Source organism: Pithys albifrons, chromosome 23 (assembly GCF_047495875.1).
Source record: "Pithys albifrons albifrons isolate INPA30051 chromosome 23, PitAlb_v1, whole genome shotgun sequence".
Lineage (NCBI taxonomy): Eukaryota > Metazoa > Chordata > Aves > Passeriformes > Thamnophilidae > Pithys > Pithys albifrons.
In genome coordinates this window covers 3417589-3439349 of record NC_092480.1, presented here as the reverse complement: position 1 = coordinate 3439349, position 21761 = coordinate 3417589, and the positions used below count along the sequence as shown (strand labels likewise).

At 62.5% G+C, this 21761-nt stretch overlaps 1 protein-coding gene across 9 annotated transcripts; it reads right to left on the bottom strand.

The window, feature by feature from the left end:
* Positions 1-434: 434 nt before the first annotated feature.
* On the bottom strand, positions 435-21705 carry PHLDB1 (pleckstrin homology like domain family B member 1). 9 transcript variants are annotated; one of them, XM_071576319.1, is made up of 23 exons: positions 21668-21705; positions 17220-17318; positions 16704-16827; positions 16458-16628; positions 14499-14624; positions 11988-13087; positions 11017-11262; positions 10792-10929; positions 10528-10665; positions 8474-8602; positions 7180-7335; positions 6979-7089; positions 6711-6800; positions 6079-6201; positions 3720-3836; positions 3520-3637; positions 3270-3314; positions 2570-2849; positions 2364-2454; positions 2136-2282; positions 1777-1996; positions 1615-1700; positions 435-1025 (listed from the first exon to the last, which is right to left on the bottom strand). In XM_071576319.1, the coding sequence occupies exons 2-23, from the start codon at positions 17277-17279 to the stop codon at positions 885-887; spliced, it is 3957 nt and encodes a 1318-aa protein (XP_071432420.1). In that variant the 5' UTR covers positions 17280-17318; positions 21668-21705; the 3' UTR covers positions 435-884. The 9 variants fall into 9 exon arrangements, with proteins under 9 accessions (XP_071432420.1, XP_071432415.1, XP_071432416.1 ...); XM_071576314.1 differs by lacking the exon at positions 21668-21705 and adding an exon at positions 18544-18678 and having other exon boundaries at positions 17220-17321; XM_071576315.1 differs by lacking the exon at positions 21668-21705 and adding an exon at positions 18544-18678 and having other exon boundaries at positions 3520-3613; positions 17220-17321.
* Between the last annotated feature and the right edge of the window lie 56 nt (positions 21706-21761).

Sequence of the window (21761 nt, the reverse complement as noted above, 5' to 3'; positions counted from 1 at the left end):
GGCCAGGGACACGTGCGGGGCGCGCGCGCCGAGCGCCCCCTGGCGGCTCAGAGGGGCCGCGCGCACCGCCCACCGGCCACGCCCACCGGCCACGCCCACCGGCCACGCCACGCCCCAGCTGGGTTAGACCCGGCAGGGTTAGTGCGGGCTTGGTCAGTCCCGGCTTGGTCAGTCCCATGTGGGTTAGTCCGGGCTTGGTCAGTCCCGGTTCGGTTAGTCCCCTGCTCGCTTACACCCTGACTCGGTTAGTCCTGGCTCAGTTAGACCCAGCTCGGTTAATCCTGGGCTCGGTTAGACCCAGCTCGGTTAGTCCCCATCTCCATCCCCATCCCCTGCCCCTGCCCCTGCCCCTGCCGCTCCACCCACACTGGTCCATCTCCCCCGCCCAGCACAGGCTCGGCTTTATTTGCTGCCACACAGAGGGCACAGCCTGGTTCGTGAAACACTTTATGGCTGGGCAGCCCCACAGTCCCCACGTGGGGCACAACGATCCGGAGTTAGAAAAGGTTTACAAAGAGGGGTCTGGGTTTACAGTGGGGGGTCCAGGCCAGCTGAGGGCTCACCATCCCTCCCTGGAACACTGTGGCAAGTATCAGAGTCAGCCTCCAATCCAGCACCGCCCCAGGGCAGAACGCTCAGGCCCCCACAGCTCTTTGGCAGCTTTTTACATTTCAGCACTTTGATATTTTTCCAATAAATTCTGTTTTTAAAAAGTCAACATAAAAAAAAATCTTATTCCATTGACTGAGCAGGCCACGCTCAGTGCCACCCAGTGTAGCTCCACTGCCATGGATTGCACAGGGACTGTGCCCCCCCCAGAAGCTCCTCTGGGATGCTCAGGAGTCTGTCCAGGTGGTGGATCTGGGGTGCTCAGCACCCTCCTCTCAGTTCATGAACTGGGTGTACCCCTCTGCCCCGGTGACAATGACGTCCATCCAGATGCGCATGGCTTCGGCCGAGGGGGCCACCATGTAGTAGAGACGGTCGTGGGTCTTGACACAGAAAGTGAGCGCAGGGTTGGGGCTCTGGAGGGGAGGAGGACAGGATCAGTGCTCTGCCCTCTCTGAGCAGCAGCATTTCCCCCCTTTTCCCCCCAACAAAGCCCAGCACTGCTATCCTGCCCTTGGCACATCAAGGCGCAGGTGACATCAGAGGTCATGGACCACTCCAGGAGCATCCAGCAGGAATCACAGAATCATAGAATCAACTGAGCTGGAAAAGACCTCTGAGATCATCAAGTCCAACCCTTGGTCCAACCCCAGTCCCTTTACCAGATCATGGCACTCAGTGCCACGGCCAAGCTCAGTTGAAAAACCTCCAGGGATGGGGAATCCACCCCCTCTCTGGGCAGCCCATTCCAATCCCTGAGCACTCTCTCTGCAAAGAATTTCTTTCTGCTCTCCAACTTCAATTTCCCCTGGCAGAGCTTGAGCCCATCGTGCCCCCTTGTCCTATTGCTGAGTGCCTGGGAGAAGAGACCAACCCCCACCTGGCTCGAACTTCCCTGTAGGGAGTTCTAGACAGTGCTGAGGTCACCTCTGAGCCTCCTCTTCTCCAGGCTAAACAACCCCAGCTCCCAGTGACACCAGAGCAGTGCCAGTGCCCGGCTCCCACCTTTGCAGCACTGCGGAGGTGGTCGTAGTAAACCTCTTCGATGGCTTGGAAGTAGATGACACCCTTCAGCTTTGTCTCGTGTTTATCTGCCCGAGAGAGGGAAGTGCTGTGGGCTGTGGTTGATGGCACAGGGAGGGGGCACAGGACAGCACAGGGACTCACCCACGTAGTAGGAGAGGGTGCGCTTCATGCGGTCAAAGACAAACCAGCGCTTCTTCCAAGATTTGATCTTCCCACCCATCTTGACCAGGTAGCCCTTGCACATCTTCTCAGTCAGGATGACGTGGTAGCAGGTGTCCACGCTGTGGCCCGAGGACTCGATGTGCAGCCGCAGGTTAAAATCCTCCTTGCGGATGGGGAGGTACCGCGTCAGGGGGCGAGCCTGGAAAAACAACACAGCCCTGCAAAGCCCACCGGTGGCAACGAGAGGCATGTCCCCTCACTGCGACATCAGTAGGGAGCCAGGTGTGTCTGGCTGGCCAGGCTGGGAGAGGGAACCCAGGTGGCAGCCTGGCTCGCACCTGTGAGAAGTGCTTCTCCCGCAGTTTGACCTCCTTCTCCACCAGCTTCTGCCGCCGTGCCGTCTCGTCCTGCAGCCGGCGTTCCAGTTGCTCCCGGCGCCGCCGCTCGTCCTCCAGTGCCTGCCGGCGCAGCTCCATCTCCCGCTCCTGCTGGCACACACAGGCACTCAGCCCCAAGGACTGGGCACCTGCTCCCCATCCAGCCGTGGCACCGGTGCACCCACTCACCCGGGACTCCATGAGCCGGGACTTCTCCGCATGAGCCTCCTTCAGCATCTTCTCCATCTCCTCAATCTTCCCTGTCTCTATTCCGCTGGCACTGCAAGACAGTCACCAGTGCTGCTGCAGCAGGAAGGACCTGGAGCCAGCAGCATTGCCACCAGGGTAGGCTGTCCCCAGCAGCATTGCCCCACCAGAGCTGGCCCCAGGGTTACCTGGAGATGTTGTCAGGTGAGCAGGCAGAGTTGTTGCCGGTGGAGATGCTGGTCTCCATGCTGTCTGAGCTCTCCAGGCTGAGGGTGTCATATGCATGGTCCAGCTCCTCGGCACGTGGCCCAGCACCGTGGGGACGGTGGTGGTGGAGGATGGAGTGATGCACGAGCCGGGGGAAGGGGGGCTGCCCATGCAGGGCTTCCCACTGGGACTGTGCCTCAGCAGCCGCTTTCTGCTTCAGCTCCGCGAGCCGCCGCCTCTGCTCCTCGATCACCTGCTGACCTGTGCCACGGGAAGAGGATGATGTCGAGTTGACCATGCCACAGACAGAGTCACAACGTGGCAGGCTAAGGGGTGGCACAGGCAGAAGACACCACAGGCACTGCTGGAGCCAGGTGGGGATGGGTAGAGGCAGAGGTGGGAGCTGCCATCACAACTTTCTGGTAAGCACAGCAATTTGTCCAGGCGGGAGGAGGGAGCCCGGGCAGCCAAGGGGGGCACATGCACCAGGCTGGCAGGAGCAGGCTGGGCAAAGCATAAGCGGGTTAAGGATGCACAGAGTTGTCCCTAAGCAGATGCCGAAAGGCACCTGGATTCCTGGGCTAGTCATGCCCCTCTTATGCATGGCAGAAGGTGCCAGCAAACAGCCATGCTGCTGCCTCTGGGCTGCTCTAGGCAGTCCAAGTTGCCCCACATCTCTACCTGGTAGATCACCTGGCTGCAAGGGCTCTGCTGGCAGCAGCTCGGCTGGAGACACACCGTCAGGTGGAGGGGTCAGGAGGAGGAGAGGGGGGGAAAAGCAAGAGACCATGAGAGAGGCACTGCATCCCACCAGAGTGCTGCTGCTGCTGCTGCTGCTCCCACCCTTGGCTGGGCTCCCTCCTCCATTGCCCAAGTGGCAGCGGGGGTAGCGTCTCCCGAATTCCCACCACCCCACAGAGCCAGAGCTCACCCTTCTGCTGCAGGGCCAGCTGGCGCTTCGTCTCGATGTCCTGCAGAGTGGCCGCCAGGTTGCGGGGCAGGCTGCCCGCTGGGCTCGGGGGGCCCTGGGCAGGACAGCAGGTGGTCAGCTGTGCAGGGATGGGGATGGGGGCTGGCACCAGCAGTAGGGGACCCACAGCCGGGGTGCCTGGGTCCCCCTGGCAGCTGTACCTTGGGCGAGGGGCTGCGCCCCAGCACGGAGAGGTTGAGCTGTGAGGATGAGGGGGTCCCACTCTTCATCCGAGGGGTGAGGACTCCAGTGTCACCCTCTGTTTTTGCACGATAGACCTGGGCACAGAGACATGAAGGTGAGAGGGATATGGAGGACTTCAAAAGCCCCCCTCGGACAGATGGCTCATCCGTAGGCAGGGCTGAGTATCCCCTCCCCAGATCCTGCCTCGTGTCGGTGCCATCCTGGCAGGGGTGCAGGCAAGAAGAGGCTGCAGGTCTGCTTTGCCCGCTGCAGCAGCACTAAGGGTGCAGGAATGTCCCCACACTGCCCCACTCCCACCATGGCCAGCAGCCCCAAAGCCTGAGCCTTGGCAGCAGGGAGCCAAGATTACCTGGAGAGCCTTGTGAGAGGAGTGAGCTTTAGCTGGAAGTGGAGGAGGGGAAGAAGGAGGAGAGACAGGGCAAGAGGAGGTCTCAAAGCCAGCCATGACCTCCTGGTACCACTTCTCTAAATCAAGAGCCGGGAGACACACGGGGCCTCCCGGCAGCTGCTGCTCCATCTGGAGAGAGAGGCCATGTGAGAAAGGACAAAGGACAAATGCAGCAAGAGGGATAGATGCACAGAGAAGAGGTTGGAGCATCCCTGCCTGTGCCTGCACCATTCCCCCATAATTTGACATCCCCCAGGGATCCCATGCACTCCCTGGCTAAGCCCCAGCAGCTGTAAGAGCCCTTTGCTGCTCAAGAGAGCTGAACAAGAAGAAAGACCCCCTGACTTGCCCTGTAGGCAGCGAAGCAGCAGGCAGGACAATGAGGGGTGTGCAGGCTGTGAAGAGCCTGTGCTGCCACTCAGCTTCATCTGCAGCTCACCCCTTCCTATGCATCCCAGGGAGAGCACAAGGGGCTGAAGGAAGGGAAAGAGGGTACAAACCTCTGCAGAGACGAAGGAAGAAGAGAGAGATGGAAGAGGAGGAGAAGGAGCACAGCCTGAGGATGAAGGAGCCGGAGGGGTGCAGCCCAGCAGGGAAGGAGCAGGGGCGTGGAGGTTGCCCAGGATGCCAGAGAGTTGCTCAACAGTCACGTACTGGGCAGAGAGAAGCAGATTAAACCAGGAGAAGGGCAAGGGCAAGCAGGCACAGGGGAATGAGCAGGCAGCTCCACCCCTCCAAAGGAGGGTGCCATATCCCAAGAGGAAGGGCAGTTGGTGCTGCTGCCACCCTGGTGCTGGGCACCAGGTCAGGTCTCTGCCTGCTCTGCATTCTCCACACTTGGGACCAGCGGCCAGGACTGGGTCCAACAGACAAAGGGCTGCCCTCCCACTCTGCTGGGCACCCTCTCTGCTCCCTGGCCCCGCTGCCACCACGTCCAGAACAGGCAAGAAGTGAACCCTGGTAAGGAGACCAGGCAGCTCAAGCCTCTGCTCCCCCCTCAGCTGCAGCCAGACAAGTCCCCTGACCCAGGATGCAGCAGGCAACCCGAGGGAGCAAACCCGAGCATGCTCTGGGGCGGGTACCTCGTTGGCTGCTGGAGGTAGAGCAAGCAAGAAAGAGCGCTGAGCAGCAGCAGGGGCAGCAGCAGAAGCTTTAGTGTCCAGGCTGGGGCCGTGAGCATTGCTGCAGAACCTGAAAACGTCAGACAGCCTCATGTACTCCTAGAAATCCACGGTGAGGGAGAAGGAGGAGAGTTAGACCCATGTGCTGGCAACATGGCACTGACTGCAAAGCAGGACCAAACCTCCCTGTGCATGCATGTCCCAACGCTGCCTGCCCAGCCCAGTCCTGCCCTGCCCTGTGCAGGGAGTGTGGTGCCCAAGCTGGGCTGGGTGTGCTGCCTTCAGCACAGCTCTGCTGAGTGGCTGCTGGGGACAGACCTCAGGGTCCCCCTGGACAAAAGCCCTCCCCAGTGCAACAGCTCTGGGTAAGGCACCTCAAGCTGTGCCAAACCAGCTTAAAATTCAATTCCATGTTCTTTCTGAACCTCATGACTTGCTCTTATTTTAGGGAAGCCAGGCTAGCAGGACCCTACAGGATGCTGCCAGAACATGACCAGCCAGTGGGTATATGGTGGGCAAGGGGAAGCACAGGGATGTCTGTGCCCCACAGTGCTACTCCAGAGTTAAAACCAAGGGCAGCAGCTGGAGCTGGGATGCCCACTGGGCCCGGGAGAACACCTGGAATCAGGGACTGAGTATTAATGAGCACAGTGAGCACAGCTGCCAGAGAGCTAAATGAGAAAAGCCCCAGACATGCCGATTCAGGGCTGCCCTGCTGCCTGGAGGTGACATTAGTCCACGAAAGGGGTCTCGACCAAGGAGGGGCAAGCAAGCAAGCACATGCAGTTAGTCCCTCTAGTTAGTTACCTCTTGTGCCTTGGGGTAGGAGCGGGTGGCAGGAGAAGCTAAGGAGACAGCTGCTGCTGGCAGGGGGCTCAAGGACTTAGTTCCCTCCAATAGCTCATAAGGCTCTGAGATATGGAGGGTCTCCTGTTGGAGGGTAAAGATCATGTAGGCAAGGTGGGCACAAGCAGCAAAGTGGCAGCAGCAGGAGTCCCACTGCAGGCAGGCATGAGGGGACACTGCCATCCTGCCCCTCTTCCCAGCAGCAGGTCAGGCAGCACTGCAGACCCAATGGCATCATGTTTCTGGCTCCCCATTCAGAGCCAGGAGCAGGGTAACAGGGCGACTCATTCCCACCTTAAAGTCCTCTGTACCAGCCCCAAGACACCCCCATGCTTGCTCTCCAGCAAGGGTGGTACTTGAAGCAGTGCTGTCCCAGGTGCTGTTGCTCTGTTGTATTTGCCCCTCACCCTCAAAACCTCTGCAGCCCATGGAGAGACTCTGAGTGGTCAGGAGCACCTGGCTCTGGCCAGAAGGTGCTTGGGAGCACAGAAGCTGCTGCAGAGCAGAGCTTGTGGTGCACAAGGCTCATCCCCATTGCCGAGAGCAGCTCAGGAAAGCAGCCCCAGGCACCATAGAACCCTCTCCCCACTTACTTCTCTGAGAGCCGAGGACATTTTGGGGAAGCTCCTGCCACCTGTGACAAGCTGGTATCGCCTCTCCAGAGACATGAGCTTCTCCTTCTCCTGCACAGCGGGTGACAGTGAAAGCAGAGGCAGATGATGGTTATTGGCACTCCATGGCTGGTCCCTTCCCAACTTCACCCTTCCTGCCAGTACTCTGGTGGGAGCTGGCACAATCTTGTCGCCTGCCCTGGGCAACCCCAGGGGTGGGGAGCCCTGTCAGCCCCCTGATTAGCATTACCTTCTGCAGGAGCTGCAGGACACCACTCCGCTCCCTGGTCAGACGCTCGGCCTCCTGGGCACTCTGCAGCCGAATCTGGGCAGCCTGGGCATCCAGGGCAGCCACTCGCTCCTGGGGAGAGGGCAACAGGGATGAGCTGGCTGCTGGTGAGTCATGGGACACAGCCTGGCTGTGCCAGACCCGCCGCCCCCTCTGCCCTACCTTCCTGCGGGCGATGCTGCGGTGGCACTCGGCGCGGCTCTGCAGGAGCTGCTGGCCACGGGCCTCGCGCTCCTCTTCCAGGCGGCTCTCACGCTCCAGCTGCTGGAATTCCAGGTCCTCAAACAGCTTGGCCTCTGTCTCCAGTGCCTCTGCCTCCTTCAGACACACAAGGGCACAGTGCATCAGTCCCTCTGGATGGGCAACTCTTCATCCTGTAGGCAAGTCTCCCACAGCAAAACCTCCTGCATGCTCCCACATCCTGCTGGTGCTGGCCAGGAACAAGAGCTGATGGCCAAGCCTGTCCCTTGTGCTGGTGTGGGCGGACAGGCAGTTTTGCCTTTTGCAGGGCACCAGAAACATGGGAGATGTTGGCAGGAGTGTCGGCCAACAGGAGATGGCAATGGAGGAACCCAGAACTGGCCAGGTCAGAACAATCAGCCCCATGAAATGAGGAGCTCACCAGAGGCAGGGGCTTCACCCGACCCTTGGAGTCCATCTGCCCCCACTGAACCACATCTGGGCCAGAGCCATGCCCTGACAGGCAGCAAAACACCATGTGCCAGTGCAACCACAACAAGCAGCCCCACATCACCAAGCCAGTGGGCAACGGACAAACTCCTGTGTGTCCTCCCAGCCTTCACACACCAACAGCTCATGGCAGCACTCAGCTCTGCCACCCCAGCAGCCTGCAGGGATGTGTTTCACCTTGCTCCAGGAGCCAAGTAACTGGTGCTGTCATGGCACAGCACTGGCATGGCAGCTGCTGAGAGCTCCCGTACACCAGCATCACTCCATCACTGCCCCTGCCCACCATACACCAGACCCACATCCAGCATGGAGATGCCTTCCCAAAACAGGCAATGTGGGTTTATCTGGGCAGGCACTGGCCACGGGCTGGGGAAAGTCAACTACTTCCGGAAAATACCAGATAACAGGAAAAAATGCTGCAGACCAGCAGTAACATAAACCGACGGCGCCATGTAAACAAACGCTCTCAGGAAATAGCTGGAGGCAGCCAGATGAGGATGCAGCGGTCCCTGAGGCTCCCCAGCCTGCCCTCCTGTGTGGGGCAGGGTCTGTGCTCACGCCCTGCCCGGTCCCGAGGAGCTCTGCCGAGCCAGCCCCGCGCCCCGGGCGGGCAGCAAGCTTACCAGGACGGTGGTGCCCGGCGCCAGCCGCCTCCAGCCCGGGTGCGACGCTCCCAGTGCAGCCCCGGCTGGCAGGGAAGAGCTGGCCTAAGCTGGAGCGGAGGGAGGTGGGCCATGGTCCGGGAGGGGTGGGGGGAGACACTGACCCTTCGCATCTGCTCCCGCAACTGTTCCCGCATTGACTCGGGGCACTTATCAAGGTGGCTCTTCGACTCATGGTAAAGCGCCCGGAGTTGCTCTAGCTCCTTCCTTTCAGCATCAACCTTTGCCCTTTCCTGAATCAGGGGAGAATAAGACAAAACAAAAACAAAAACAAAAAGGGGGAGGAAAAAAAAGAAGAGAGAAAACACACTTCTCAAATGGGCAGCATGCAGAAGCTGTGAGTTAGAGCAGGGGCATCTGGAGACAGAGCGGGGTCCCGAGGAGGGGAGGAAGGAATGGGGGCAAGAGAGAGCAACAGACACAGGAGTTGGGGCCAGGCAGTATTAGAGGGGCTACAGCCAGCCTTTAAGCTCATCTTGTGGTTCCAAAAACAAACTTGCAGGCCACAGAAAGATCAATGCTGACAGCATGGGTACAGTCATCCTGACCCACACAAAGCTGCACCATGGCCCTCTCCGAACAACCACTGACAGGCACCAACTGCTGCTCACCAATGGGATGCTGCCAGTTGGGCACCACAGCTCCTGAACGCAGCCTGAGGGCATGGACCACTCTCACCCATCAGAAGGAAAGGTTGCCCATGAGGCAGCAGTGAAAACAGGAGGCTAAGGTCCAGCCCCAGTGCCAGAGATGCTCAGACAAGTCAGCAGTAGAGCAAATAGTTGCTCCTAAGCCTGGGATGAGGGGGAATTGTCCCCAACCCTTCCTCCCATGGCCACAGAAGGAGTAAAATGGGGTCAGTAACACGAAGCTGGTGTAGAGGAACCACCTCCCACAGGTCTGACAGCACCATGAAGGGGCTTGGCATTGGGAAACGCTTGCTGCAAAGGAACAATGTGCTCCGCATTGAGATGGGGGATCCCTGAAAAAGGGCTATGAGGGGACACACTGGTGGGGAGGCTGGGCTGGCACAGGCAGGTGCCTCACAAGAGGGGCTGCAGAGTGCCTGGGGGCTCCTGGGCATGCAGATATGTCAGAGGTGATGGAAGAGCTCAGAGCAAGCACTGTTAGTGCAAGTAGAGCAGGGTGGGTTAGGAAAGCGGGCACTCAGGTCAGCAGAGAGGTTGGGATGGGGATTTCCCTGTGCTCCTCCCCTGGCTCTGCACGGGGCTGTCCCTGGCTACAGAAGATGCCTACAAAGGGCTGGAGGACCAAAACCAGACCAAAAAATCCCAAACACTGTGGGGCCACCACTGGCAGGTGCCAATGGCAGCTCTGCCTGACCACAGGCACCTCAACAGCCCCAGCACCCACAGCCATGGGGCCAGCCAGGGCCCCAGGGGCGCTGATGCCACATCACGGTGGCACAGAGCTGCCAGTGGGACCCAGGCACAGGCTGCACAGCAACACTGGCCTCAGGTAGCAGGGAGCTGGATTCCAGCAGCTCTCCCACTGCAAAGCAGCTTGCCCAAGGCCATGCCACACTGCCAGCAACCAGCAGCCGGGACGAGCGTGCGGTGCACGCAGCTGCGTGGGTGCCTTCAGGCAATAACTGCACCACAGATGACTCCAGGGAAAGGAGACCAGGACACCCTCCTCAGCCTCTGAGATGAGTTAAACACCTGCAGTGGTTTCACAACCACCTCCAGTGAGCTGAACACTACAGCAGCAGCTGCCTTCACATGTGCAGATGCAGCAGAGTGAGGTTACTTGCCACAAGATGCAGTTCCCCAGCCAGGGCAGGGAATGGGGAACACCAAGACCCCACTTCAGCACTGCCCACCACAGGCAACAGCAACACCAGTGTCCCTGCCAGACCCAGACCCTTCCAATGCAACAGGCAGAGGCTGAAATGCTTCCCAGGCATCAGCCCTGCTCTCCTCTGGCAAGGCTGCTGGACCAAGCCCAGGCAGACAGACAGATGAACCAGCCACAACACAAACCAGAGGGGCTGCTCCCCAAAGCCTCTGTGGAGCCCAGGGTATGAAGAACATGTCTGCAGGGGAACACTGCAATACTGGGCACCGTGGCATCAGCTGTGAGTGCCAAGGAGGGCAAGGCCCAGGTGGTGACAGCAGGTACCTGCAATGGGGCTCACCTTGTCCCGCTCCTTGCAGATGCTGGCATCCAGGCTGGAGAGCTTCTCCTGCAGCTGCTGCACTGCCTCCTGCTCCTGCCGCAGCCGCGCCGCCTCCGACTCCCGCTCGCCCTGCAGCAGCGCCCGCTCCATCTCTGCCTGGACGGGCACAGCCATGTCAGGATGGCTGCCCCAGCTGGATCTCGCTCATTCCCATGGAATTCAGCACTGACTGGTGAGGGCAGCAAGCAGCAGGGGGCTCAGCAGTGTCCCCTGACTCCTCACCTCTCGAGATGTCTCTTGCAGCTGCTGCTCCAGCTCCTTGACACGGCCCTTCAGCTGGTCCAGGCGGCCGAGGACGCTGGCACGCTCCTCCTCCAGGCGCTGTGCCTCCTTCGCCCGGGGACCCGTCAGCTCCTCGTGCTGTGGAGAGGGATGGTTGGCATGGCATGGTGCAGCATGGCATGGCGCGGCATGGCACGGTGCGGCATGGCACAGGTGTCCCCTTACCTCGTGGTGGGTGCTCTCGGTGCTACTGCACTCCTCCTTCAGGTTCTCCTCGTCCGATCTCTCCAGGCTCTCCCTCTGCCGCAGCTCCTCGGCAGCACGGCCCAAAGTCATGGCAGCCCTGGGCACTCTCTGGCCACCATCTGCATCACCAGCCACCAGGAGCCGGTGCACATCACCTGGCTCAGCACCATCCGTCTTGGTGTACTCAGCACAGAGGTTCAGGATGGTCTCCAGGCGCTGCCGCTCCTGTGGGGAAGAATGGTGAGCACAGCACTCATCCCAGCATGTGCCATGGCCACAGCCCGTGGGACCCTGCGCTGATGGTGGGCGCCAGGAAACAGGCTTGCTCCTTGCCCTGCTTCACACTGGGATGGGCTGGGGGTATTACAAAGCACCCCAACCGCACAGCAGAGCCAGGCACGCGACGTGCTGGGAGCTGGAGACGGGCTAATTACAGGCGGCAGGGCCGGCTGCCGAGCGCCTCCGCTATTTCCAGGCAGTGACTCAGGCTGCCCGCGCCGGGTGTGAGTCAGGGCTGAGCAAACACAGCCCCGGCGGCTCAGCCTCTGGGACCAGCACAGACACGGGCAAACCCCACCCAGGCAGCTGCAGGCTCCATAAAAACTCCATCGGCCCTAAATATAGTCACAATGCCCACAGAGTCGTGGCACTGTGGAGGAGATGTGGAGAGCTTTGCAAAGCCAGGGGCACCACTGTTTCAATGGCAGCCATGCTGACCCCACCAACTTCCCCAGGCTGCTGCAAGTTGGGGGCTTTGTACTCCCAGAGAGCTGCTGAGCACCCATGGCCACTCCTGGCCATAATCCCCCAGGATAAGCCAGCAGCCTGGCAGCTGCAGCAAATCCCCAAAAGGCAAGCGCCAGGTTTTAAAGCAGCAAATGACAAAAAGCGTTTGCAAAGAGAGTGTCCCATACTCAAATGTGTCCCCCCCACTCAGCTCCAGAGCTCACCAGGCGCTCCATCTCCTGCTCCCGAACCCGCTCCTGCCGCTGCCGCCGGTGGTACTCCAGCAGCTCATCCTCGTTGTCGCTGATCTCAGTGATGCTGTTCTTGCGCTCTCGTGGCCCCGCCGGCAGCCGTGGGTCCCCCAAAGGCTTCCTGGGGGCACGGGGGCTCTGCCGGGGCGAGGGCATGGCCGGTGAGCTCAGCCCATACATTGGGCTCAGGCAGGTGCCAAAGCTGGGGCGGCGCGTGGGGGTCTCTGCCAGCAGCGGGGGCGAGGGGCTTCCAGCACCTCTTGACTCTTCTGAGCCCTTGCGCCTGGCACGGGGACTGCCAGGCACCTCCCTGCCCAGCCGGGGCTGTGGGGAGGGGGCGTCAGGAGCTGCCCCCCGGGGACTGGCAGCCCGGCGGGACAAGGAGGGGCTCAGCGGGGGCAGCTCCCGCATGCTCTCCATGTTCCTCCTGGCCACCCGTGGGCTCTCGGGGGGCTGCAGCCGTGCCTCAGGGACCACCCTGCTGGCAGGCTGTCGGCTGGGTGCCAGGGAGTCCCGTGGCTCTCGGAAGGGGCTGGGGGGCCGCTCCTGCAGGGCTGCCCGTGACCGTGGTGCCACCCTGGGTGTCAGCCAGGGGCTGCCTGCCCGGTGGTCGCTGAGCCTCTCAGCTGACCAAGGCTCACTGGGAACCCCACTGGGGCCCACACTGGGCAGGGTGGGCGGCTGCACGGTGTGGTTGTAGCTGGAGGAGCGGAGTGGGACAAGGGGCGGCACGGCTGGCCCCTGCTCCTGGCTGCTGAGTGAGGGGCTGGTGTAACTGCTGCTGCTGGCTGGGGAGGAGAGCGGAGAGAAGTTCTCGTAGCTGGAGCCTCCCGAGGTGGCACTAGGGCTGGGCGGGGGAGACAGGAGGCAGCGCCCACCCCCATTCACCACCGGGGAGAGGGGGGACCGGCTGCAGGCAGGCGGCTTCTGGATGCCAGGGGATGCCGGCTCCTCCAGCACCAGCGAGTCCATGATGTCCTGCAGGTCCTTCTCAATGGAGCTGACAAGGGAGCTGTGGCTGGGACACCCACGCTCTGATGACTGGTGGCCACCGTTCACCAGGGTCTCAGGCTCTGCAGGGAGACACAGGAGCAGGTGTCAGTGTGGTGTGACCCTGCCACAGCCCCTGCCTGGGCTGGGGTCCCACAGAGCAACCTGGCCTTGTTCCTCCACACAGCCCTTCTTTTCTGTACCCTGAGCTGCCTGCACCCCAGTGCCACCCTTTCCCACTCTGGCTGGGGAGCCAGGCCGGGGAGGAGGCCGGAATCCCACTGGCCCTGTCACCCAGGAGACAGAAACCTGAGAGCATAGCCCAGCCACCCACTCTGACATCCCTGTGTCGCAGCTCCCGGCCCCACTCCCTGAAGAGCAGCTGCCTGCACCGGGCACTGGCACCCACCACTTGCCCCTGGCACATTCCGGGTTCCCAGCAAGGGGTCAGAGATGCGACAGCCAAAAGTTGCTGACCTGTGGCGCGTCCAGACCCACTGCCACGTCGCCCGCAGCCTCCCTGTGCCCCTGGCCAGGGTGCCCCTGCCTGTGCTGCCCTGCTGTCCCTGCGCAGCACCGATGTGCCTGTCACTCAGGGGACGAGCAAATCACAGCAGGCGCAGAGCCCAGCCAGCACAGCGTGCCACCCAGGCTGCGTCACCCCCTGGCACCCAGTGGCTCCCCTGCAGCAGCTGGCACTGCCTGCATGCCTGGAGAGATGTGCCACAGCCCTGTCCTTGAGATCCCACCCAGTCCCATGAGGCAGAGAGGGACCACACAGGGCCCACACGGGATGCTGTGCAGTCACAGGACGCTCTGCAGTTTTATGATGCTCCTTGGCCTTAGCAGTTCCCTGCCTCCCTCCTCCCGTCCCCCAGCTGTGGGCGTGCTGCCTTTTCAACACACACGTGGCATGGGGAGGCTGCCAAGCTCCTCTCCCCGTGCCAGGGCGTGCTGGTCAGGGCAGGGAGAAGGGCTATCAACCCAGGGATCGCTGCTTAGGATTTGGACATCCCCAGAAACCAGGCATGGCACTGGTACTCAACCCATCACCCCATGGACAGGCAGACACAGCAAGATAAGCAGATCATGATATGAAGGACAGCAGTCAGGGAAATGGCCTTCACAGCCCTGGCACAGCGGCCCTGGCATGTAAACACACTCCAGGCAGCCGGGGAGGCTCTGCTGGGAGGTGGCTCTGCCGGGAGGTGGCTCTGCCATGGCTAGGCTGGGCAGAGGCCAGAGCTGTGCCTCACTGCCCCCACAGTCACCCTCTTTAAAACAATATTAATCATTATCAAACACCAGCATAGCTGCCATACCATGCCAAGCCGATGGATGGCACATCCACAGCTGGGTATGAGCCCCACTCCCAAGTGGGAGGGCTGGGAGTCCAAGAGGACAGGGCTGGGAGAGCATCACATGCCAGGAAGGCTTATGGCACGGGTCAGGGAGCACCTCAGCATCCTGCCTGGGACAAGGGGGGTCACCTACTTGCTGGCAGCCCATAGAGAGCCGCTGGGCTCCTGCCCCCCGCCGGGATCATGCTCTTCATCCACTTGGCTTCAGCAGGGTGGTTGAAGCGGAGGAAGGTGGCCTGGCCCAGGCAGATGGTGCACCCTTGGGAGAGAGGAGAGACAGTTCAGCTGCTGGCCACCGGTGTCAGAGCGATGCTGGAGAGGGGAGATGGGAGCAGCACAGAGAGGCAGCTGGGCGCTGCTGGCCCTAAGATGCGTCCCCGGGAGGGGAGCGGGCTCCTGCTGTCAGCAGAGGCTTAGGGGAAGGCTGAAATCCAGGTCACTCCCCGGCAGCTGCCGGCAGCGCGTCGCAGGCACAGCTGGGGTCCCCGCCGGGGGCCGCGAGGGGGCTGGCGGCTCTCCAGCCCTGCGCGTCTGCCAGCTGCAGACAAGACAGCTCCTGTCCCTGCCCGCACAGCACCTCTTCTTGGCCCAAAGCAGCAGCCTTGCCGGGGCAAGGCTGCCGAGCGACCCTGGGGAGGAAAGGCAGCCCGAGAAGGGAGCGGAGGCGTGGGGTACCCGCGGTGCTGGGGAGCCCCGTGCTGGCAGCGGGGAGCAGAGGGTAGCTGAGAGCCTCGGTGCTGCCGACACACCCCGCTTTGAAGCGCCTGCCAGGGCCCCGGGGAGCGGCTCGCTGCGCACCGACAGCCGGAGCCGAAAATCCCTCGCCGGAGGGGATGTGTTTTTTGGAGCGCCCGTCAGCCCAGGCTCGCAGCAGGGCGAATGAGAGGCCGTACGGATTAACCACCATCGCCGCCGAGGGGGCTGGTTCGAGTGCCCGAGTGCCAGGGCGGGACGAGTCCTGCTCATCCCGGCTAAGGGAGGGCATCCTGCCTGCCAGGGGACAACGCCGGCGCCCTGCCCGGGAACCGGCTCCTCTTTGAGAAGCATCACCGCCCTGCCCCTTCCCCGCCTGCCGGCACCAGCTGGAGCCACGCATCGCCCCGGCAAACAGGGCTACCCCCGAACCGCACCCCGAGCAGCCTGGCAGCCCCACGGCTGGTCTCGCTGTGGCCGGGCACGGGTGCCGTCCCTGCCTCGCCGCATCCCCGCCTGCCCCTCCACCAGCCCCCGCGGGCAGCAGAACGGGGGGCTAGGCTGACCCCTGCCCACAGCCCACCTGGCCCTCGCTACCCACCGTGGGACCGGCGGGACCCGGCAGGGCCGTCGCGCCGGAGCCGTCGCGCCCCTTCTCCAGCGGCCACGTGGCGCCCATTGTCCCCCGCGGGGACGTCCGCGGCAGCGCCCACGCGGGTGGGTCCCCCCTCCCCGGGGAGGGACGGGGACAGGAGCGGCGGGGCCGCAGCGACACCGACCGCGGGGGGCACCGGGGCTTTGTCACCCGCGGAGGGACGGGGCGAACCCCCCGCCCGGCGCGGACACGCGTGGCCCCGCAGCCCCGCACTCACCGCACCGCCGCCGCCGCCGCCCGGGCAGCGCCGCACCGCCCCCGGGGAGGGGCGGGGGGCCGGGCCTCGCCCGCTCCGCCCGGCCCGGTCGGAGTCATCCCCAGGAAGCGGGATACGGGACGTGAGGGGAGGGGATGGCGTGGGGAGCGCACGTGGTTCTCCCCGTGCTCCCCGGAGGGGCAGTGGGGGACAGGCGGGGTCCAAGCCCCCCAGCCGCGCAGGCAGACCGGCGTGGAGGATGCCCGAGGTGTTTTCCTCCGTCATCTCCCCTCTGAAACGCGGCTTAGCATCTCCACTGTTCTCCAAAGCCCACCCGGCTCTCTCCCTCCCCGGCTCACTTGTTGCACTTGGCTTGTTCTCAAACTTTTCTCAAACCTGCCACTACCTGGCAGGTCCTCAGTCCAGGGCACAGAGGCAGGAGCATCCCAGCTGGGATATGCAATTACAGGATGGTTCTGCCAACACCCTGATACCTGATGGCACAACTCCACTGGTGAAGGCTCTGGTGAATCCCAGCCTGCTCCTACCTTGGGTGAGGCGTGTGGGCCGCCGGACTGTCATGCCATCGATGGCGCAGGCATTGCCACAGGGGTGCAGGGTGAGTGTCCCCCGCACGTTCTCGATGTAGCAGTGCTGGGGCACCAGCCCAGGGCCTTGCAGGACGATGTCTGTTGCAGCCGTGCCGATGGTGGTTCTCCCTGACGGCAGAGAGGGCGGGTCAGTGTCCCTGCCACCAGTGTCCCCACAGGGCCCCCCTGGCAGCCAGCACTCACCTTCCTCCAGGGGCAGGAGTGTGATGGCAGTGCTGAGCCGGCCACTGCCCAGGCTCACCAAATGCGGCTTCTCTGTCTGCACCTTCAGCCCCTTGCCCGTGTCGATCAGGTCCAGAGGGCTGTTCTGCAGGAAAGGGAGGGATGCTCGCAGCTCGCTCCCCTGCACTGCCCAGCTGGCTGGGCTGCTCCAGAACAGCCACATGCCAGCAGGACCACCCAGCAGCAAGAGGCAGGAAATGAGGGCTCTCTCCTGTCCGTGCTGTCCACCCTAGGGAGCAGAGGTGAGCTGCCCTTTGAGCAGGAGATCTCTGGGGCTTGGACTGCATCTAAGAGGATCCAAGCTGACAGCCACTTAGCTCAATGGGCTTTGCTGATGATCCCATAATAGGATTGGGGCGAGGAGAAGCTGGAGGGCAGTGCTTGCACCCATGGTAGGGCTGGCTGTGGAGGAGAAGGGCTCCCAGCCAGATCTCCCTGTTTCCACTGGACAAAGGTCCAGTGGTCCTGTGTGCTCACCTGGATGACATTTTGCACTCTCTGGGTTGGGCTGGTGGGGGTCCTGCTGGATGCCTCCATGATGGCCGCTTGGAGATGCCGGATGCTTCCGGACACGGGCTGCTGCCAAAAAAAAGAGAATGGCAGCACACATGATCACACTGGGCATGTCCTTTATGTCTTCCTCCTGCACATCACAGACAGCAGCCTGAGCATACCCATCCCAAACTGGCATTTGCCACCAACAGGATTTTCCATCCTGAGCTTCCATCTCCAGCATGTCAGCAGCTGCCTGAAGCCAGCCTGCTAAGGAACACATCCCCATCTGCCTAGGGAAACCCACACACAAGCCAGGCATCAGGACAGGACATGGTCCCAGAAGGAGGCAGCACATGGGCTCAGTTTTGGGGAGGTGGTGGAGGAAACACACATACTAAACACCAAGAGCAGTGGGCAGTCAGACTCCAATGGCCACCAGCAGACAAAGACACAAGAGCACAGGATCCGTCTGTCCCCAACAACACCTGCCTGACACGTGTGGCACACCCCGGTACTCCCTTTGTCTCCAGTGCCCATCCCCACAGAGCAAACACCTCTGCTCCCGTGAAGCCCAGCAGCACTGGCAGCGGCAGCTGGAGGTGCACGGGCCGGGCTGACTGTGCCATGTGCCTACTGAAGTGGCCCACGGGCCCGTGGCTGCCAGGGCTGCTGCCCATGGAGCAGACACACAGCCACTCATTCTCTGCGTGGGCGGGAGGCAGCTCGGAGAGGAACGATTTCCGTCACCCGGCGCTCACGCCATGTCGGGATGCTCCAGGGTTACTAAATTTACCGTCTGCTGTTCCCCATATCCCGCCCTTCCGCACAGGACTAGCCGAGTGTGACTTAACCCTTCCTGTGCAGCCCCGATAGGGAGTACTCCATTCCCGTTAGTAACCCCGGTACCGGGGCCACCGGTAAAAGCCCCAGGCTCAGCTCCTGGCGGCATTTCCCGCTGTCCGACGAGCATTTCCCGCTGTCCCACTAGCAATGCCTGCTGTCCCGCCAACCCCCGGAGGGACCCCCGTAGCTCGGCCAGCACCGGGCTCAGCTGCGGGGGCGAGTGAGTGGCTATTACACACTGTGGAAAAAATGAAATGCTGGAAAACACCAGGCGTGGGATCCAGGGCTGCTTCTGCGACATCAGAGTTGGCTGCCCCACAGCAAAGTCTCTTTGGGGACCACAGCCACCCCACGCAGAATGGGGATAGCTCAGCTGGGGCAGGGGGAAGCAGAGATGCAGTACCCCAAGAGTAGTTCGCCGGTGCCCACCAGCTGCCGAAGCAGGAGCCCTCCTTTCCCTTACCTGCCACCTGGTCCTGGAGCCGAGTGGGACCCTCCGCGGCAGGGTGCCCATGTTTCCCAGGCACTGTGATGCTGCACTTCCCAGCATCTGGAGACCCCGCAAGCCCAGCTGAGCCCCTGCCCCTCGCTCGCACCCAGCCCCGTCACAATGTCTGGGAAGGAGGAAAAGCCAGGAGGGGCCAGGCTGCTGCATAGGAAGGGAGCGGGGCCAGGGTGGGATCCTGCTCCGGTGTTAACCCCTTCCCAGCACAGCTGTACTGGTGAGATCAGGAGAGAACCACGGGAGACCTCCATCCCTGGCACCTGGGTGACTGTCGCTGGTTCTGCCCACCTCCCGCTGCCCAAACTCCACGCAACCCCCCGCACTCCACAGGCAGCTCGTGAGCCGGAGGGTGACCCTGGCATCCCACCACTGCCCGATGCTCCCTGTTCCTCAGGATTGCACTCCATCAGAGCCCCTCACCTGGCTCCTCACCCCACCGGGGCCGCCCGCCGTCCGCCCAGCCCGTCCGGCTGGGGATGCAGCCCCTCTCCAGCCGGCTCTGCCGTAGGAATGCGGGGCGGGAGCGCGGCCGCCCCAGCCGGCGCCCCACTGCTGGGATGGACAAGGCGGCCTTTCTTCTCCCGCCGCCGCCTGCAGAACGCGCCGCTTGTTCCCGCCGTGGGAAGCGGTGAAGGCAGCAAATGCCAAGGGGTCGGGCTCGGTTACCGCCAAACAGCCCACGGTCCCCGTGCACCCCGCGCAGTGCTGCCCACTCAGCCTCAGCCTCCTGGAGGACAAAAGCCCCTTTCTTCTCCTGGCGCAGCCCAAAGCCTCACCTGGGAGGACTCCCAGCCCCGCCGCTGCAGGGGCCGTACCAGCCCCGGGCGGGCTGCACACAGACCCGCTGCCCCACCGCGCTGCGGGGCAGCTCCCGCACCCCCCTGCCCGCCCAGCCACGGGTGCTCAGTGGGCCACTCCTGCCCGACCTGCTGCTGCCTCCCCAGACCCACCCTGGGCACAGCACGCTCTGTCTCATCCCCTTCAGCGCGGCCAAGGGCCAACAGCTGGCAGGCAGCCCCCAAGGCTGCACCGTGTGCTGCTGACCAGCGCACGCTCCCGAGGGAGCACAACCTGGCAGACGCAGCCATGCCTGGGATGCAGCATGGAAGGGGCAGGCACATGGCACCCCTTGCCACGGCCGGGTGAGTGATGGGAAGAAGGTGGAGTGGCTGAGCCAAAGGGTGGGCGCAGCGGAGCATCGCACCCTCCGGCCAACTTGGCTGCCTGCTCGCTCCCCATCTGCTAACGCGCTCAGGGCGCGCTCACCCCTTCCCACACCCTCTGCCCCGGTAAACAACCGGCCCTTCCGCCGGCAGCTGGGAAGGGGGAGCCCGTCTCCAACACAAAGCCAGAGAGGAGCGAGGAGCCTGCCTGTTCTTGGCCGCTGCCTCCAGGTGTGGGGCTGACCCACAGCGGGCAGGGGAACACAGCCAGCCCTATCCCACCCAAGCGAGGGGCCGTGGGGCTGCATTGCGGTTGCCAGGACAACGCCACGATCCTGGCAATAACACCGAGGTAAATCAGCCGCCAGACAGCTCCAGCGGGAGCCGAGGAATCCCGGCCGCACCCGCTGATTTCATCGCTCCTGGGAAGTGCTCCCGCACCACTGCAGCACAGCTGTGCTCCTGTCGAGGTCCTGCCAGCATCACACCTCGGGCTCTCCACAGACTGGGGGATGCCCACCACGTGCTGAGGTCGGGGAGGGTGGGCAGCCCTGCTTTCCTGCACCCAATGCTCCCCTAGTTGATCCAGCTCCAAAGGCTGGTGATGCCATAGACAATCCCAACCACTGCTGCACCTCAAACACCAGCCCCAGCATCAGCATGTGCCTCCAGACACTGAAGCAGACAAGGAAACCTCCACCACGAGGTCCAGCCCCCTCACAAGGCCAGAAAGCTGCTCCTCAAAATGCTCTCATGTCAAATGACTTCTCAGCTGCAGGCCAGAGACTCAGCGAGGAGCATCCACGACTCCTGCTAATGTCATCTCACAGACCATGAAACAGGAGGGGTTTGGTGGGTCTTGAATCCAGCCCCTGGCATGAATCCATCACCCAGCCCTGTGTTTGCTGGGAGAGGAGTGGGGTGAACCTCACCTTTCCAAAACAGGCATCCCTCTCCTCTTTCTGGTGCCTGGCTGACAGCAAGGACCCCTTGCTGTGCAATCCTGTGGCTCCGTTCCCCTGCACTGAACCCTGCCCTGCTGCCCCACCCGTACCAACACACAGCAAACACAAATATACAAGAAGTTACCAAAAAAGCACTCGGCAGTGCTGCCCTGCAGCTTCCTCGTGCCTGAGGTGCCTGTTGTGCCCAGCCAGGGTCCTGCCCCCCTGCAGTCCCTCAGGTGCCCAGAGAGGGCTGGCAGCTTGCAGGGCAGCTGGAGCAGTGGGAGAGAGTGCAGCACTTCGGCACAGCAGCTGGACCTCCTGGGACTGCCAAATTCCTCTGGCTTTCTGGCAGCGGCTGAAGGGGCTGTGGCAGGAACGTGGCAGGAAGCTGGAGTAAACAAGATCCAGCCATGGAGCGGGGTCCGGCCAGGCCAGCGCCGTTCCCAGGCTCCCCAAGAAGCATCAAGGACAGAAGGGGTGGCCTCAGGCCAAGCACCGTTTCCCTGTGCAACTCTTCTCCAGCTGCAGCAGGATCTGGGGATGGGAGAGCCTTGTCCAGCCTCCCACACAGACCAGGCTGCTGCTCTCAGGGCTCCCACACACCAGACCCACCACTGACATGGACCACCAGATCCGGACCCAGCTCCCAGCCCACCCACCTCCCCCAAAGCATTGTGCACTGACCAGTTCTATGACTGATGGGGGTCTTTCCTACTTTAGCGCCTGCAGCTCCTTCCTTGCACCCCTCCTGGGGTGCCCTGGGGGACACAGATCCCCAACATGTCCCACAGATGGCCCTGACAGGAGCCAAGACAGACAAGCCCCTTCTCACCCCCACATCACAAAGCTGCTTCTGAAGCACTGGAAGGTCCCTGCAGGGCAGGACACACTGAAAACATCCTCATGGCTCCCCACGGCAGGGGCCGTCTCGAGCAGGAGTAAGGGATGGGACCCCACCCATCAGCCGCTCACCTTCACTTTCCAGGACCGGCAGCCCTTCCTGGGCTCTGCCGCCTCGGCTCCTCTGTCTGCCACCGTCTGCTACGGCCGCGTCCCCGCCCTGTCC